Source organism: Piliocolobus tephrosceles, chromosome 17, assembly GCF_002776525.5.
Source record: "Piliocolobus tephrosceles isolate RC106 chromosome 17, ASM277652v3, whole genome shotgun sequence".
Lineage (NCBI taxonomy): Eukaryota > Metazoa > Chordata > Mammalia > Primates > Cercopithecidae > Piliocolobus > Piliocolobus tephrosceles.
The window spans coordinates 25,858,251-25,875,424 of NC_045450.1; the positions used below are offsets into that span (position 1 = coordinate 25,858,251).

The window sequence follows — 17,174 nt, forward strand, 5'->3', positions numbered from 1 at the left end:
CACTGCAGAGGTTGGGTGCTGCAGCGGTGTGTTAGGCCATTCTTGCATTGCCATAAAGCAATACCTGAGATTGGGTAATTTATAAAGAAAAGAGGTTTAATGGGCTCATAGTTCTGTAGCTGTACAAGCATGGTGCCAGCATCTGCTCGGCTTCTGGTAAGGAGGCTCTCAGGGAGCCTTTACTCAAGGCAGAAAGTGAAGCAGGAGCAGACACATCACATAGCAAGAGCTGAAGCAAAAGAGAGAAGGGGGAAGCACCACACACTTCTAAACAACTAGATCTCAGGTGAACTCACTCATCACCAAGGGGATGGCGCTGAGCCATTCATGAGAAATCCTCCCCCATGATCCAATCGCCTCGCACCAGGCCCCACCTCCAACATCGCGGATGACATTTCAACATGAGATTTGGGTTGGACAAATATCCAAACCATATCAAGGGGCTCCTGTAGCAGGAAGCCTCCTAAGACAACTTCTGTCCTTGCAGGAAACACATGGTGACCTGATCTGCATCTGAGGATAAGGTGCTGTTGCCCTCAGGGGTCGGCCTGCGTGCAAAGACCCAAAAGGTCTTTGGATTCGGGACAGAGGAGGCAGTGGAATTAGGAGAGGCCCCACGTGGTGCTGTGGGAGCGTGAGGAGGGAGTGATGGAGAAAGTCTGTATTTTTAAGCTGATGTTTTCCAGAAGTGAGCAGTTTATTTTAAACAGTGTTAAATATCCCTGGATCCCCTAGTGAAAGCGTTAGGCCTTTCATCACTCGCCCTGCTGACGGAGGAAGCAAGACTCTCGGTCTGGTGCTATCGTGTCTTAAACACTACTCTCTCTCTCTCTCTCTTTTTTTTTTTTTGAGACACAGTGTCTTGTTCTGTTGCCCAGGCTGGAGTACAGTGGTGTAATCTCTGCTCACTGTGACCTCTGCCTCCTCCTGAGTTCAAGCAATTCTCCTGTCTCAGCTTCCAGAGTAGCTGGGATTATAGGCACACATCATGACGCCCGGCTAATTTTTGTATGTTTAGTAGAGATGGGGTTTCACCATGTTGGCCAGGCTGGTCTCAAACTCCTGACCTCAAGTGATCCTCCCACCTCGGCCTCCCAAAGTGCTGGGATTACAGGCATGAGCCAGTGTGCCTGGCCTCCCTTTCTTAACTTTAAACAGACAAACCACATCTTCAGCTTCTAGGACTCTCAGGCAGGCAGTAGCATCTCACTAAAATTCAATTACTGCCTTTGTTTTTCTTGTGTTTAGTTTTTATGGTTTATTGTATTTGGTTTTATGGTAAGTTGATTGTTTTGTTTAAGTAACGCTTATATAATATCTCCTATATGCCAGGCACTGTTCTAAATGCTTTATAAATGTTGACTAATGTGATTCTCCCAAGGACCTATGAGGCAGGTACCATAATCATTGTTATCCCCATGTTACAGATGAGGCCCAGAAAGGTTAAGCAAACTGCCCGAGGCCACAAAACCTGTAAGTGGCAGAGCTGGGATTTGAACTGAGACCGGCCAGCTCCATAGTCTATGTCTTAACCAGCATGGCACACACTCCCTGTCTATTTCATGTCAGTTATCTGCTGATGGTCATGATATAATATTTTGGAGACATGTTTATAGGAGTAAAACATGGTAAAGGTAAAGATCAATAGTAAGTGGATAATTAATAGTAGCACCAGTGAAAACCTCAAATGCAGTAGGCCAGTGGCAGGAGTTCTGAACACTCCAGTGTGGCTGCAGGGATACAGCACGTGGACCATGAAAGCTGAGTTGAGAGGATGGGAGGGGAAAGGTGTTGGAGGGGAGGAGTCTGCTCCGGCAGAGGCAGAGACGCATGACGAAGCCTGGGCTGCCGGGGAGATGATGAGTAATTCAGGGCAGTCAGCCAGTAATGTCAGGAAACCCATGCACTGGTACAGCATTTCACAGTCCATGAAGCACTACCACATCTGCTTTCTCACAGCCTTTTCTTCACTGCCAGGTGCAGTGAGCACTATTGTCCCCATTTCAGAGATGGTCACTGAGTTCAGAGAGTAAAAGAGCCAGAGAAGAGCTACTATTTGCTCCCAAGATCTTCTGGCTTCAAATTCTGAGTTCTTTTCTCTACTCCACTGTGTCAGGGATCTTTGGTGGCAAGTGACAGAAATAGAAATTCAACACGATTGAGCAACATAGGTGGTTTTTTTGGCTCATGGAAATGAGAAGTCCACAGGGTGGACATCAGATATGGCTGAATCCAGGACCTCACATGATGCCATGGGGACTCCTGATATGTATTTCTCAGTATGGATGCCATTTTCAAGGAGGCTGTCTCCACGAGGTGACAAAGATGGCTACAAGCTCTCAGAAGATACCAAAAAAAGTGTCAGTTTTCTAGAGTTCTAGAAAAAAAAATCTCAGGACTGCTTTCACTGGCCTTGCCTGGGTTGACATCCATCCCTGATGCAATCACTGTGGTCAGACAGATGGGGTGTTTTGATTGGCCAAGCCTGGGTCAGGAGCCCACTTTGTGGAGCATGGGGTGGAGTCAGCCTCAGGCAAACCACTAGAGGCAGCTCAGATGGAGGAGCTCTTTGGGAAGAGATGCCGGGCAGGCAGAAGCAGCAGGTACCCGCTCCGCATCCCTAGGGCTCTGTGATGTAGGCAGAGGTAAGAAATTAAGAGGGATGAGGAGTTTTTTGTTTGTCTGTTTTTGTAAAGACAGGGTCTCACTCTTTCATTCAGGCTGCAGTGCAATAGTGCAATCATGGCTCACTGCAGCCTGGACCTCCTGCACTCAAGCGATCCTCATTCCTCAGCCTCCAGAATAGCTGGGACCACAGGTGCGTGCCACATGGCTAACTTATTTTTACTTCTATTTTTATTTTGGTAGAGACAAGGTCTTGCTATGTTGGTCAAGCTGGGGATGAGGAACCTTGATTCTGGGCAAAGGAGTTTGCACTCTGTTGTGCTGTGGCCAAGATAAAGCCATCAGGGAGTGACAGGGACAGAGCTATGTCAGGACTCGCACTGTGGCTGGGGTGATGGATGTAGACACAATAGTGAGGGGGCAGACGCAGACTCCCCCTCCTGTGATCAGAGGCCACATCTTCAAAGTGCGGTAACGGGACCTCTGCAGGGGTTGGAACCCCACAAGATTCATATTCCTAAAAGCAGGTTGAAACAGCATCTACCCCAACATTATTTTATTTGAGTAGTGATGTTACTGCTTAGGATGATGCTGGAGTTAAATTTTTAAGTGTGCTTATCTATGGAAAATGCATTAAAATATATATTTAAATAAACAACAGTGCACACAGTATACAAATATGGCCAAAATTTTGGAAATGAGATATTTTGGCAACTCTTGGCTAGATCATTCTGAGACCCCTTCCATTTCTGATGCTCTACCTTCTCCATCAATTTCAGCTGTTGGTTGAGTGTTTATGTGATGGGGGCCATCCCCGGGGTTTTATGCAAATCACCTCCTTGAATTCTCACAAGAAGCCTGGAAGCAGGCCTTGCTGTTTCCACTTTACAAGGCTCAGAGAGGGCAACGGACTGGCCCAGAGCCACCCAGTTGGTCATCTGAACCTCCCTGGCTCCCCAGCCTGTGCCCTGACCCAGGGTTCTTTGGTGACTCTGTGAGGGAGGTCAGAGGGAACTATGGGTGGGGCCAGAGGAAGATCTTTGGGAACCCCGGCGCAGAGGAGGAGGGTCTTCCCCTTGTGGAGTCAGGGATAGTGTCTGGAGAAAGCCATGCCTATGACTTGGGTCCTGCATGGGACATCCCTCTTAGGTTTAGCTTTAGCTCCTTTCTTGTCTGTGGGGGCTGGTCTGGGAGGGGCTCCTGAGTCTAGATAGGTGGACCACTGCCCTGTGGTTGGCACTTCCTCAAACAGACACAGAGCTGGTGGGTGCAACAGACAAGTCCCAGGAGGAGCCTGGCATTACCAGCTTGGTGGGTCATTCCTCTGCCCAAGACAGAAAAGGCCACTCTTCCCGGATAACCTCACTCTGTTCCCCAAAGAGGTTCCTTCTCCATCCTGGCCCAGATTAGGAGGTCAAGTTTTCTGTGTTTGGTTGGGCCTGGATTTCCTAGCATGCTCCCCAGTGGGCTAATCTGGGCTTTGTAATGGAGTAAGAAGCCTGATTATTGGGCTAACCTTATCTTAAGTATTCAGCAGGGGTTAACTTTGTAGGTTAACTTTGGATTTATTATTCAGTAAGAAGCTAATTTATTGATGGCTGGGCACAGTGGCTCATGCCTGTAATTCCAGCACTTTGAGAGGCTGAGGCAGGTGTATAACCTGTGGCCAGGAGTTCGAGACCAGCCTGGTTCACATGGCAAAACTTTGTCTCTACTAAAAATGCAAAAATCAGCCAGGCGTGGTGGCGGCCACCTGTATTCCCAGCTACTTGGGAAGCTCAGGCAGGAGAATCGCTTGAACCTGGGAGGTAGAGGTTGCAGTGAGCCGAGATCGGGCCACTGCACTCCAGCCTGGGCAATAGAGTGAGACTTTGTCTAAAAAAAAATAAAAATAAAAAAGCCAATTTACTGAGCTATCAACATGGATGTTTACAGGAAACAAGACCCAAAATTGCTCCTCAGCAGATCCCGCTTTCCAAACTAGTTTTTTCTTCTTCTCTCCCTTTCTTCTTCTCTTTTTCCCTCCCTCTTTCTTTGTTAGATAGATTAATACATAATTTAATTTCACACACAATGCTACATCAATAGACTCAGTAAGGGCAAAATAGTCAGCAATCTCCTCATTCTTTAAATTCACCCTGTGCTGGGCATGGTGGCTCACACCTGTCATCCCAGCACTTTGAGAGGCCAAGGTAGGAGGATCACGTGAGCCCAGGAGTTTGAGACCAGCCTGGGCAACATAGCAAGATGCCATCCCTATAAAAACGTGTTAAAAATTAGTCAGGCATGGTGGCACGTGCCTTTGGTCCCAGCTACTCGGGAGGCTGATGCAGGAGGATCGCTTGAGGCCAGGAGGCCGAGGCCGCAGTGAGCCGTGATTGTGCCATTGCACTCCAGCCTAGGCAGCAGAACACGACCCCATCTCTAAAAATATTAAAATAAAATAGTAAAACAAATTCACTTTGCATTTGTGATGTGATGTGGGGGCAGGAAGAAGGTGGGAGAAGGAAGTCTCAGGGTGAATCTGCCATTTCTAAGAGGTGGGAGTTCTTGAGGTCATCCACAGGCTCCGCGGGATCTTGCTTTTTTCTTAAGACAGTTCCAAGAATCGAGGGCAAGTCTGCCTGAGAAGAGATAGGATGAGGGAGAGGCTGGGGGAGCCCTGAGCCCCGCCCGGTTCACCCTCCACTGTGTGTCTCTTGCAGGCCTGTAGGAGTCAGCATGCTGCGTGGCTGGGCCGCCCCCTTGCTCCTGCTGCTGCTCCAGGGAGGTAAGTGGCTGCCCGTGGTCTGCGGGTGGGGAGGGCCCCCATCACAGAGCTGAGCTAGGGCCGGGCTGGCTTTGTGGGCTCAAAAGCACGGCTAGAGCCCACAGATTCAGAACAGATGGCATCCGTGCCCTTGAGGCTGACACGAGTCCAGTAGCCGGCTCTCCACTAATCAGAATCCATCCACCAAAGAGCTCCACGAACCAGAAGCAGTAGACATGAGTCTCACGTGGCCCAGCCCGCGGGCTTATGTCTTCGGGTGTCACTGGGGGATGAGAGGCTTCGTCCTTCATTTCCCCTGACCTCTGCCTTGGCTGGCTCTCAACTCTCTGAGTGAGGAAGTTCTGCCTTCCATCTAACCTCGGTTTCTCCTTTTGTAATGACTCTCCTTGGAAATGTTTTTCAACAATTGATGGGCCGGGTGTGGTGGCTCACACCGGGAATCCCAGCCCTTCGGGAGGCCGAGGAGGGTAGTCGTTTGAACTCAGGATCTCAAGACCAGCCTGGGCAACATGGTGAAGCCCTGTCTCTACAAAAGGAAAAAAAAAAAAAATTAGTCGGGCATAGGAGCGCATGCTTGTAGTCTCAGCTTCTTGTGGGGCTGAGGCGGGAGGATTGCTTGAACCTGGGAGGTGGAGGTTGCAGTGAGTCAAGGTGACAACTCTACTCCAGCCTGGGCAACAGAGCGAGACCCTGTCTCAAAACAACAACCACAACAACAACAATAAACAAACAAAAAAATCGCTGGATTCTTAGCAGGCACTGGTGGTCCCTGGGCTGGGGACAGGAGGAAGAGCCAAAAGGAGACCGAATCTTGGTAGGCAGCCCACGGAGGATCAGATACTGTGGTTAGAGGGGGCGATGTTAGAAAGCAGAGCTGGGAAGGCCAGGAGTCTGACTGAGAGGACACTGCTGAGAACTAAGAGATCCTGGAGGGCTTCTGGGAGGAGGGAGCCATGAGGAGGTAGGATCCAGCACAGACTTGTGTGGAGGCCCGCCTAGGGGCAGGGGAGGAACTCAACGGCTGCTCTGCTGACTCATGGGCATTTTTCTCTGGTTTTTACCAGAAGACCCAGGACCTCAAATAGCTCCTTCAGGAAACAGATGTCGAGCTTTGATTTTCCCTTTCTGAGTGGCAAGCATCGCCGTCTTGGTTCTAAAAAGCCTTTGGGTCACCCATCATGGCTCCACATCTAGTGGGTGCAGATAACAAGCCCTGGCTGCACGCAAAGCTCGGAGCATCATCCCATTCCACTGTCCCAACAGTCCCGCAAGGCCCATGTTGTAATGACGCCCAGTTTTTTGGTTGAGGAGGCTCAGAGAGGCTAAGGGACAGGTGTGTGGCCACACCACGGGGCAGAGGTGGAGCTGGGATCAATTTGTTCTTGGGGTCTCTCTTAGTCCATCTGTGCTGCTGTGCCTGAATACGTGAGACTGGGTAATTTATAAATTATGGACATTTATTGCTTATAGTTCTGGAGGCTGGGAAGTCCAAGATCAAGGCACCAGCAGCACCTTTGGTTCCGGTGAGGGCCCCACCTTTGCTTTTTCTTTTTTTTTTTTTGTGGAGACTGAGTCTTGCTTTCTCACCCAGGCTGGAGTGCAATGGTGTAATCTTGGCTCACTGCCACCTCTGCCTCCCGGGTTCAAGTGATTCTCATGCCTCAGCCTCCAAGTAGCTGAGATTACAGGCACATACCATGGCTAATTTTCCTATTTTTAGTAAAGATGGGGTTTCACCATGTTGGCCAGGCTGGTCTTGAACTCCTGACCTCAAATGATCCACCCACCTCTGCCTCCCAAAGTGCTGGGATTATAGGCATGAGCCACTGCACCCGGCCCCCATCTTTGCCTTTAAGATTCCACCTTGAACGCTGCAACCCCCAGAGGGGACACACGCTGCATCCTCATGTGGCAGAAGTGCCAAAAGGGGCTGAATGTTGAGTTCCTCCAGCCCTCTTATAGGATCAATAATTCATTCAGGGGGGTCTGCCCCCGTGACTTAATCATCTCCTAGAGTCCCCATCTTCTAATATGATCACATTGGCAACTGAGTTTCAGCATATGAATGTTGGGGGTGGACATAGACATTCAAACCGTAGCATGGTCTTCACCACTCTGTGCTGCTGTCTGTTGAGTGATAGCCATGTGCGGGCAGCGTGCAGGCACAGGCACCATCTCATCTCAACACCTCAACAGCCTCTAGGGCAAGCAGTATCTCTGGCTTACCCATGGGGAGGAGAAGCAGTTTTGACTCACGTGTTTACAGTCACAGAGCTGGGGACAGCACAGTCACTTTGTGCGTCTCTCACTGCCTCCTGCACGTTTTCATAACCCCAGACATGGGATGGCCCTGGGGCTCTCTGCCCTGTGGCTGGGGTACTGACCGGGCACTTTCTCACCCTCCCATCCCTGGTGCCACCTCCATGCCATTCAGGGGCTGCTGTTGCCTCCCCAAGTTTGGAGACAAACCCTGTCCCTTGGTAGCTTTGAACCTGGCTAGGAATGGCAGCTCCTCTCCAAATTCCTAGTGCCCTGAGAAAGAACCATAAGGGTACAGACTCAGAGATGACGCAGCTACTTAGAGCCTCTGTGTTGAAGTTTTGCCAAAATCAATCCTGTGTTTTCCATCAAGTGCTGAAACTAGCTCCTTTGCACTCCACCGACAAGTCCTGTGTGTCTCCTGAGGAAAGCACCCTCTAGAGCAAGATTTATTTCCATGACTCAGACCCCTTGGTAGCCACTGACTGGAGAGCTGTGTTGAGAAGCATTCTGAGGTCACGCCTAGGGGAGAGAGTGCTGTGATCCATTAGCAATGTCTGCCATGGGTGCGGCTATGAAAAACTAGCACAGACTAGGTTTTTCCTTCCCTGGGTGAGTGTCTCAGCAGCACAGACCAACAGAGATGAGAGACGTGGTCTAGTCTTGGAGCCTCAGTGTTCTCAACTCTGCAGTGGACTAAAGGATGTTTCCAGACACAGTATTCTTCGCTCCGAATATAGGTTCTGTACTAGACTGAGACCCAAGAAGGGAACCTACCACCACCATCACCTCATGGGTCTTCATTAGTCAAGGGAAAATAGGAAAAAGCCACCGAAAATGAACCCAATTACAAAGGGGAACAAGGCCAGGCATAATGGCTCAATCTTATAATCCCAGCACTTTGGGAGACCGAGGCAGGTGGATTGCGTGAGCTCCGGAGATTGAGACCAGCCTGGGCAACATGGTGAAACCCCGTCTCTACAAAAACACAAAAATTATCCAGGCATGGTGTTGCACAACGGTAGTCTCAGGTACTCAGGAAGCTGAAGTGGGAGGATTGCTTGAACCCAGGAGGTGGAGGCTGCTGTGAGCTGAGATCACACCACTGCACTACAGTCTGGGCAACAGAGCAAGAGATCCTATCTCAAAAAAAGAGATGGGCAGTACAAGTTTCTAGTAAACAGAAGCAAAAAGTAGTGGAAATGGCACTCAAATATACAAAACAAAACTACAAATTATTCCATTGATTTTGTCCAACATTTAACAAAATTTGGATGATGATCGCACCTCTGTTTTAGAACACAGTGAAACAATTAATGTTTGGGGAGCAGGATGGAAAGGTGTTAAATCTTCCAACAAAATTGCCTCATGGGGCAATACCTTGATGACTTCTTGGTGGCGGTTGGCGGTGGCGGTGGCATTTTTGGCTGCAGGATCATGCAGACCTTTCTGCAAAAGTGTCCGAGGGCTTCTTAATTCTCTCACGGTTTCCTACTCCTTGAAGCACCTTCCTGAATCTCTGAGAGTGCGTGTCCTCTGGAGCCAAATTCTGTAGAGCCAAGGTCTCTTCCTTTCAGGGTTTTGGGACATTTTCAGCATAGCTGTCCTTGACTCCATGAGGTCCTGACCCTCTTGGGGTATGTGGGTGTGTGCTGGCTGGGTTCCTACCACATCCGGGGCATTTAAGATATTGCCATTCTGAATGGGAGCTTGGCCAGGAGGGACACAGACCTGGTGGCCAGGCGCAGGGCTCTGGGGGAGGGTGCTGAGCTGGGGACCAGGTAGTTGTATATTATTTGCCATCATGAGTGTCCTGTATTCATAGCCAGCCTTGAAACACTGGTGCTCAAACAAGGAATTCCCAGGTAGTGAGGCCCCCCGGGCGCCAGGGTTACATCTTAGCAGCTCCTGAGTCCTCATATTTGTCCCGGCCTGGGGACCCCTGCACCCACTCTTCCTCCAGCCTTCGAGGGGGTGGAGAGGAAGCTCTGCAGTCCCCACCCACCAAGGCCTCTCTCCCACCTGACCCTCCAGGCTGGGGCTGCCCCGACCTCGTCTGCTACACCGATTACCTCCAGACGGTCATCTGCATCCTGGAGATGTGGAACCTCCACCCCAGCACGCTCACCCTTACCTGGTAAGTGGCCGGGCCTCGCCAGTCCCTGGGGATGCAACTCACGGTGCCTGCTCAGTGATTCCCCCAGGAGAACGCTATGCACTGAGGACCACTGTGCCTGCCTTTCAGACAACTACTCAGGGCTCACAGGACTTGAAAAGTCAGGAGCCCGCAGGGTTGGTCTATCCACCAGCTTCAAAGGCCACCATCTCGCCCACACAGGTCGGCCACCATACAGGTTTTGAGACCCCGGGATGGCCGGTCTCCCACATGACTTTTCAAGCACTTAGTAGGTGCCAGGCCCCCAGCTACATGCTTCGCATGAATGGTCACTCCCAACCCTCACAATGATTACTCCCATTTTACAGATGAGGACATTGAGGTTCAGAGAGGTTAAGCAACTTGCCCAAGGTCAAAGAGCCTGTGAATGCTGGAGCTGGGATTCAAATTCAGACTTCCCAACTTCAAAGTCCATGGGTCCCTTTTATACCCTATGCAGCTCAGGATAAAGAAGAGCTTCCGTTATCCATCAGCTCATTCATTCATTCAAAACCATTTACAGGCCAGGTTCAGTGGCTCATGCTTCTAACCCCAGTGCTTTGGGAGGCCAAGGAAGGAGGATAACTTGAGCCCAGGAGTTTGAGACCAGCCTGGGCAACATCACAAAACCCTGTCTCTATAAAAAATAAATCAGTCAGGCATGGTGGCACAATTGTGTAGTCCCAGCTACTTGAGAGTCTAAGGCAGGAGGACCAAGCTCAGGAGTTCGAGGCTGCAGTGAGCTATGATCATGCCACTGCACTCCAGCCTGGACAACAGAGCAAGATCCCATCTCACAAAACAAAACAAAGCAAAACAAAACATGTGTGAAGTTCCTGCCAGGCACTGTGGCAGGCACTGGGGATTCAGCAGAGCGAGACTGACGGGGCCCCACATGCCTTGGAACTGACATACCACAGTGGGGCGGTGGCTGGGGGAGACAGACGCACAAAACAACCAACAAGATGCTTTCTCTTTTTTTCTTTTCTTTTCTTTTCTCTTTTTTTTTGAGACAGGGTCTTGCTCTGTTGCCCAGGCTGGAGTACAGTGGTGCGATCAGAATTCACTGTAGCCTCGACCTCCTGGGCTTAAGTGATCCCTCCACCTAAGCCTCCTGAGTAGCTGGGACTACAGGCATGCATCATCACACCCAGATAATTTTTGTAGTTTTTGTAAAGACAGGGTTTTGCCATGTTACCCAGGCTGGATTCAAACTCCTGGGCTCAAGCAATCTGCCCACCTCAGCCTCCCAAAGTGCTGGGATTACAGGTGTGAGCCACCATGCCAGGCCCAAACAGGATACTTTCTTTCTTTCTTTTTTTTTTTTTTTTGGAGACAGAGTCTCACTCTGTTGCCCAGGCTGGAGTGCAGTGGCGTGATCTCGGCTCACTGCAAGCTCCGCCTCCTGGGTTCAAGCGATTCTCCTGCTTCAGCTTCCCAAGTAGCTGGGATTGCACCCAGGTGTGCACCACCATGCCCGGCTAATTTTTGTATTTTAGGTAGAGACAGGGTTTTGTCATGTTAGCCTGGCTGGTCTCGAACTCCTGGTCTCAAGTGATCTGCCCACCTCAGCCTCCAAAAGTGTTGGGATTACAGGCATGAGCCACCATGTTCTGCCCTAAACAGGATACTTTCTAATAACACTGGGTGCTATAGGACACTGGGCCTCAGGTAGAGGGACCACAACTTCTAGTGAGAAGGAGGCAGCCAGGGAGCTGGGCAGAGGGCACTGCCAGTGCAAAGGCCCTGTGGGAGAAGAGCTGGTGAGTTTGAGGAATAGCAAGGAGGTCAGTGTGGCTGGAGTGGAGTGAGGCAGGGTGAGGGGGATAACGAGCAAGTTCAGGCTAGGAGGCCTGGAGAGCATTTATTCAGCAAGAACTTCTATTCCAGCAAATTTAGCAGAGAACTCAATCCACATATCCCTATTGGGCCTAGAGAGTGGTCATGTTCAGAACCTGAACGTCTAGGTAGGGAAATTAATATCTGATAAACTCCTATACGTACTTCAAAACCCATCATTTTTGTCCGGTGGGAGTTAAAAAGTCACAACATTTTCCCTAACCCCATCCCACCAGCTTTCCCAGAAGTCCACCCAGAGGAGGAGATGAGGTTCATTTAGCTCTTCTGGCCCTCAGCACAGGCTCTTATTAGGTATTCAGTGGATTTTGGGACCGGGTGAGGTGGCTCAGTACTGTAATCCCAGCACTTTGGGAGGCCGAGGCAAGCAGGTCACTTAAGCCCAGGAGTTTGAGACCAGCCTAAGCAACATGGTGGGACTCCATCTCTACAAAAAGTACAAAAAGTTAGCTGGGCATGGTGGTGCATGCATGTAGTCCCAGCTACTCAGGAGGCTGAGGTGGGAGGATCAGCTGAGCCTGGGAAGGTCAAGGCTGCAGTGAACCGTGATCACACTACTACACTCCAGCCTGGGGGACAGAGTGACCCTGTCTCAAAAAAGTGCAAGACTCCGTCTCAAAAAAAAAAAAAAAAAAGTGGATGTTGGACAGAAAGGAGAGAAGGAAACCCAAAATACCTAGTGCCCTTCCTGTAGGACAGCCGTCTGGTTGTTTGGACCGACAGGGACAGATTTAGGCTTGGTCCAAGCAAGAATGGCCCAAATTTCCAAAATTGAGAGCTGCTGCCCTAAATGAGGTAGTGAGTTCCTGGTCTCCGGGAGGTGTGCAAGCTGAGCCCGGATACAGTTCACTGGGGAATGCTGCAGGGGAGGTGATACCTTCCCTGGGAAAAGGTTGGTTGGACCAGGTGACCATCCCCCAGCCCTGCCTCAAATCCCTCCCAGCCCTGAGAGTCTGGGTTTCTGCCCTGGCCCTGAGCACTGAGCCCGCCACCATCCACCCTGCCCCTGGCTTCCAGCCATGACCAGCTGCTTTGTCCTTGAAGGCAAGACCAGTATGAAGAGCTGAAGGACGAGGCCACCTCCTGCAGCCTCCACAGGTCGGCCCACAATGCCACGCACGCCACCTACACCTGCCACATGGATGTATTCCACTTCATGGCCGACGACATTTTCAGTGTCAACATCACAGACCACTCTGGCAACTACTCCCAGGAGTGTGGCAGCTTTCTCCTGGCTGAGAGCAGTGAGTATCCTGGGACCCCAGGCTTAGGGTGGCACTCAGTCTTAGGTCACCACAGGCCCGATCTCTTCAGGCTCAGGTGATCCTCCCACCTCAGCCTCCCCTGTAGCTGGGATAACAGGTGTACGCCACTACACCCAGATAATTTTTTTAGTAGGAACGGGGGTCTTGCCATGTTGCCCAGGCCAGTCTCGAATTCCTAGGCTCAAGTGATCCACCCGCCTTGGCCTCCCAAAGTGCCAGGATTATAGGTAGGGGCTGGGCCCCCTACTCCCCGCCCTCTGGGCCAGCTCCAGCTTCCACCAGATCTGACCTGGCCTATGTCCTCACCACACCTTAGAGTTCTATTTTGAGTTGCGCTATTTTTTACTAATGTGTGAAAGGTTGATACTAGGTTTGAGAGGTATGGAAGGAGCTAGGCTGGGACCTGGGACTTCTGGGTTCATGTTCCGGCTCAGCTCTGCCCATCTGTGTGACCATGGATGAGGCACACCTACCTCTGGGGCAGCTTCCCTGTTTGTAGAGTAAATGTCTTTTTAACCCTGACTCTCTGGGATCCCGACTCCATAATGAGGTGAATGGAGGACACTGAGTCGCAAAAAAAACCCTCCTGGGTTTTTTCCTCTTCATAAGCTCCAGGGAGGCCTGGAATTTCCCTCCAGGCTGGAAGTAGAGGGGCGTCCCAGGGGCAGGGGGGCCTGGTGGGTGGGAGCAGTTTTATCTGTGAGTTCAGAATTAGGTCAGGTGGCAGGGCAAGGTGGTTCACACCTGTAATTCCAACACTTTGGGAGGCTGAGGCAGGAGGATTGCTTGAACCTGGGTCTTCAAGACCAGCCTGGGCAATATAGCGAGACCTCATCTCAAAACACAAAACAAGAACCAGGGCAGGGGCCAGGTGCAGTGGCTCCCGCCTGTCATCTCAGCACTTTGGGAGGCCGAGGCAGGTGGATCATTTGAGGTCAGGAGTTCAAGACCAGCCTGGGCAACATGGTGAAACCCCATCTCTACTAAAAATACAAAAAAATTAGCCAGGCATGTTGGCGCATGCCTGTAATCCCAGCTACTTGGGAGGCTGAGGCAGGAGGATTGTTTGAACCTGGGAGACGGAGGTTAAAATGAGCCAGGATCACCCCACTGCACTCCAGCCTGGGTGACAGAGCGAGACTCCATCCCAAACAAAACAAAACAGAACTAGTGCAGGCCATGGAAGGACCTGGGAGGTGGCTTTGGCATGGTGTGTGTGTGTGTATGTGTGTGTGTGTGTGTGTGTGTGTGTGTGTGTGTGTGTACCCAAAGCGGCCCCAGAGGCAAACACAGCCTGCAAAGGGAGCCTGCTCTCGGGAAGGCCCTGCCTGCGAGCTTGGGAGTTTCTGCCCCTAGATTCCCAGCAGAGGCGCTGGGGTATAAGAGGTGTCTGTGTTTCACACTCTGGGGGTCCAGGTTTACACCACTTTGCTGAGGGGGTGTCACACCACAGAGGGTGAGAGGGAAGCTTCACACACTCCCAGACACATGCACACTCACGCACGTTCCCAGGGTCAGGCTCATTCACTCACAGACTCATAGATGCGCCCTCAAACTCACAGATGTCTCCCCAGCCCCAGCCTGCATGGCGTGGACACAGAGGCCCACACTGTGTCTCTCTCTTGCGCGCTCTCTCTCTCACATACACACTCACACATATGTACACACACACACACACGCACACACACACCCATGCATACACATACACATACACACACATGCACTCTCACATCACTCGCACATGGGCATACACACGCACACGCACTCTGTCACACACGTGCACACTCACACTCATATGCACACACATATGCACTCACACACGTGTGCACACAGGCACACACACACTCTCACATACTCATACACTCACATCACACACGGGCACACACATATGCACATACACACATGCACTCTCTCACACACATGCACACTGCCATGCACATGCATTCTCACACACATGCCCTTTCTCACACACACATGCACAGACTCACACACACATCACGGGCACACACATGCACACACACACACATGCATTATCTCACACAGGCACACACACACTCTCACACACACACTCTCACAGCCACACGGATCTGGGATCCAGGACACGAGGTTCTCTGCACACGCATGCACCATCTGGAGCAGGGGCCCCTCCAGGCTGAGTGAACTGAGGCAGGCAGCAGCCCCGCTGCCCAGGCCACCCCACACCCCTCACCCCCACAGCTTCTCAGAAGCAGAGGAGAGCTCAGGGCAGAGAAGGGACCCCTCCTTGCCACTTCTCTTGCAGCGTGAATCCAAGCATTTCTCTCTGGCATGCTCTCTCTCCCTGCCAGGATCTGCAGCTAGCCTGGGCCCAGCTGGGGCGGGAAGTGATTTTCTAACCACCTCCTCCCCAGGGTCCCTTCCTGCTCCTGGGTCCTGGGCCTCACTGGGCTGAGCAGCCCCGCTTCACGACCCCCAGGCTCTGCAAACATCTCCCGAGTACCCATGGGGCAGTTCTCAGTACGCTGGTGTCTTCTGGGACTGATCCTCACCCAGGCCACACAGGGACGCCCAGAGCCGGCCTCCACCTGCCCCGGGGAGGACAAAAGAGGGGTTAGAAACGATTTCAGTCAAAAACATCCTGTCGCTGGAACAGCAACAGCAACAACCCAGTGTTCACCGTGGCATTCTGGAAAACGCGCACCTCTGTCACCTCGGGGCGCGGTGGGAGCCCTCAGTGCGGGTTTCAGGATCACAGGCAGCCTTAGAGCTCCTTTCTGGAGGCCCTGAAAGGTTCATTTGTTAATTTGACAAATATATATATATGTGTATATATGTGTGTGTGTGGATGGATGGATAGATAGATAGATAGAGTAGCTCTGTCCCCCAGGCTGGGGTGCAGTGGCACAATCACAGCTCATTGCAGCCTGGAACTCCTGGGCTCAAGCGATCCTCTCACTTCAGCCTCCTGAGTAGCTGGGACTACAGGTGCATATCACCATCCTGGCTAATTTTTAAATTTTTTGTAGAGCTGGAATCTTGCTGTGCTGTCTAGGCTGGTCTTGAACCCCTGGCCTCAAGCAATCCTCCCGCCTCAGCCTCCCAAAGTGCTGAAATTTTTGGCATGAGCCACCTTGCCCAGCCTAATTTGCCAAATATTTATTGAGGGCCTATTGTGCCCCAGGCTGTGTTCCAGGAGCTGTGTGCACAGATTGAACCTGGAGGACAAAACCTCCGCCCCAAGGAGCTAAGAGCCCAGCGAGAGAGGCACATGGTAAACAAAATCACAGGGTGAGAGGTGCAGAGTGCTAAATGGTGGCAGATTGAAAGTGGAGAAGGTGGCTGGGTGTGGTGGCTCACTTTGGGAGGTTGAGGTGGGTGGATCACTTGAGGTCAGAAGATCAAGACCAGTCTGGCCAACATGGGGAAACTCCTTCTCTACTAAAAATACAAAAATTAGCCAGGCGTGGTGGTGCGCAGCTACTTGGGAGGCTGAGGCCGTGGAATTGCTTGAGCTTGGGAGGTGGAGGTTGCAGTGGGCCAAGATCATGCCACTGCACTCCAGCCTGGGTGACAGAGAGAGAGAGACTCTATCTCAAAAAAAAAAAAGAAAGAAAGAAGAGAAAAAAAGAAGGGAGGAAGGGAGGGAGGGAGGGAGAGAGGGAGGAAGGAAGGAAGGAAGGAAGGAAGGAAGGAAGGAAGGAAGGAAGGAAGGAAGGAAGGAAATAAGAAGAGAAAGTGGAGAAGGTGAGGGCAGAGGCCTGCAACTCCTCTCTGACACTAATAGACACTTGCGACTCAGTTCCTCTGAAGTTACCGCCTCCTGCTAAATAGCTTCATCCCTTTGAACAAGCCCCATGGTACGGGAACTGGGCCCATTTTATAAGAGAGGAATTTGAGACCCTTAACATACTGTGTTCTGCTCAAGTTTGTGAAATGTTCTTCAAATGGAGCAAAACAGAATGCTGGCTTTGACCTTCACCTGGAGGCCGCCCATGAAAGCTTGCTGTTATGGCTCAGAGCTCTGCTCTTGCACTTGCTGGGAGATGCTGAAAAATGGGGACCATCAGATTGGCCTCCCAGGGCCACTGTGTGGTGTCAAACTGCCCAGAGCAGGGCAGCCAGGCAGGCTCTGAGTAAATGGCAGCCCTCACCATTAGCATTCATGCTAAGAAGAGTCTTCAACTGCCTGAAGTAGCTGGGGTTGAAAGAAAATGATGCCATCATTTAGAACAGAAATGGAAAAGGAATGGATTTGCCAGGACGC

At 51.2% G+C, this 17,174-nt stretch overlaps 1 protein-coding gene across 9 annotated transcripts in view; it reads left to right on the top strand.

Annotated features, from left to right (window-relative positions):
* Nucleotides 1-17,174, top strand: part of IL21R (interleukin 21 receptor) — a 49,149-nt gene that overhangs the window by 22,345 nt on the left and 9,630 nt on the right. For 6 of the 9 annotated variants that reach the window (XM_026455384.1, XM_026455388.1, XM_026455385.1 and 3 more), the window contains 3 exons: nucleotides 5,331-5,395; nucleotides 9,689-9,791; nucleotides 12,711-12,910. In XM_026455384.1, coding sequence (XP_026311169.1) covers nucleotides 5,347-5,395; nucleotides 9,689-9,791; nucleotides 12,711-12,910 — 352 coding nt within the window. In that variant the 5' untranslated portion in view covers nucleotides 5,331-5,346. Of the gene's footprint in view, nucleotides 1-1,340; nucleotides 2,646-2,769; nucleotides 2,819-5,330; nucleotides 5,396-9,688; nucleotides 9,792-12,710; nucleotides 12,911-17,174 lie in introns of those variants that run through there. The other 3 variants (XM_026455387.2, XM_026455389.1, XM_026455386.1) reach the window with 3 other exon arrangements.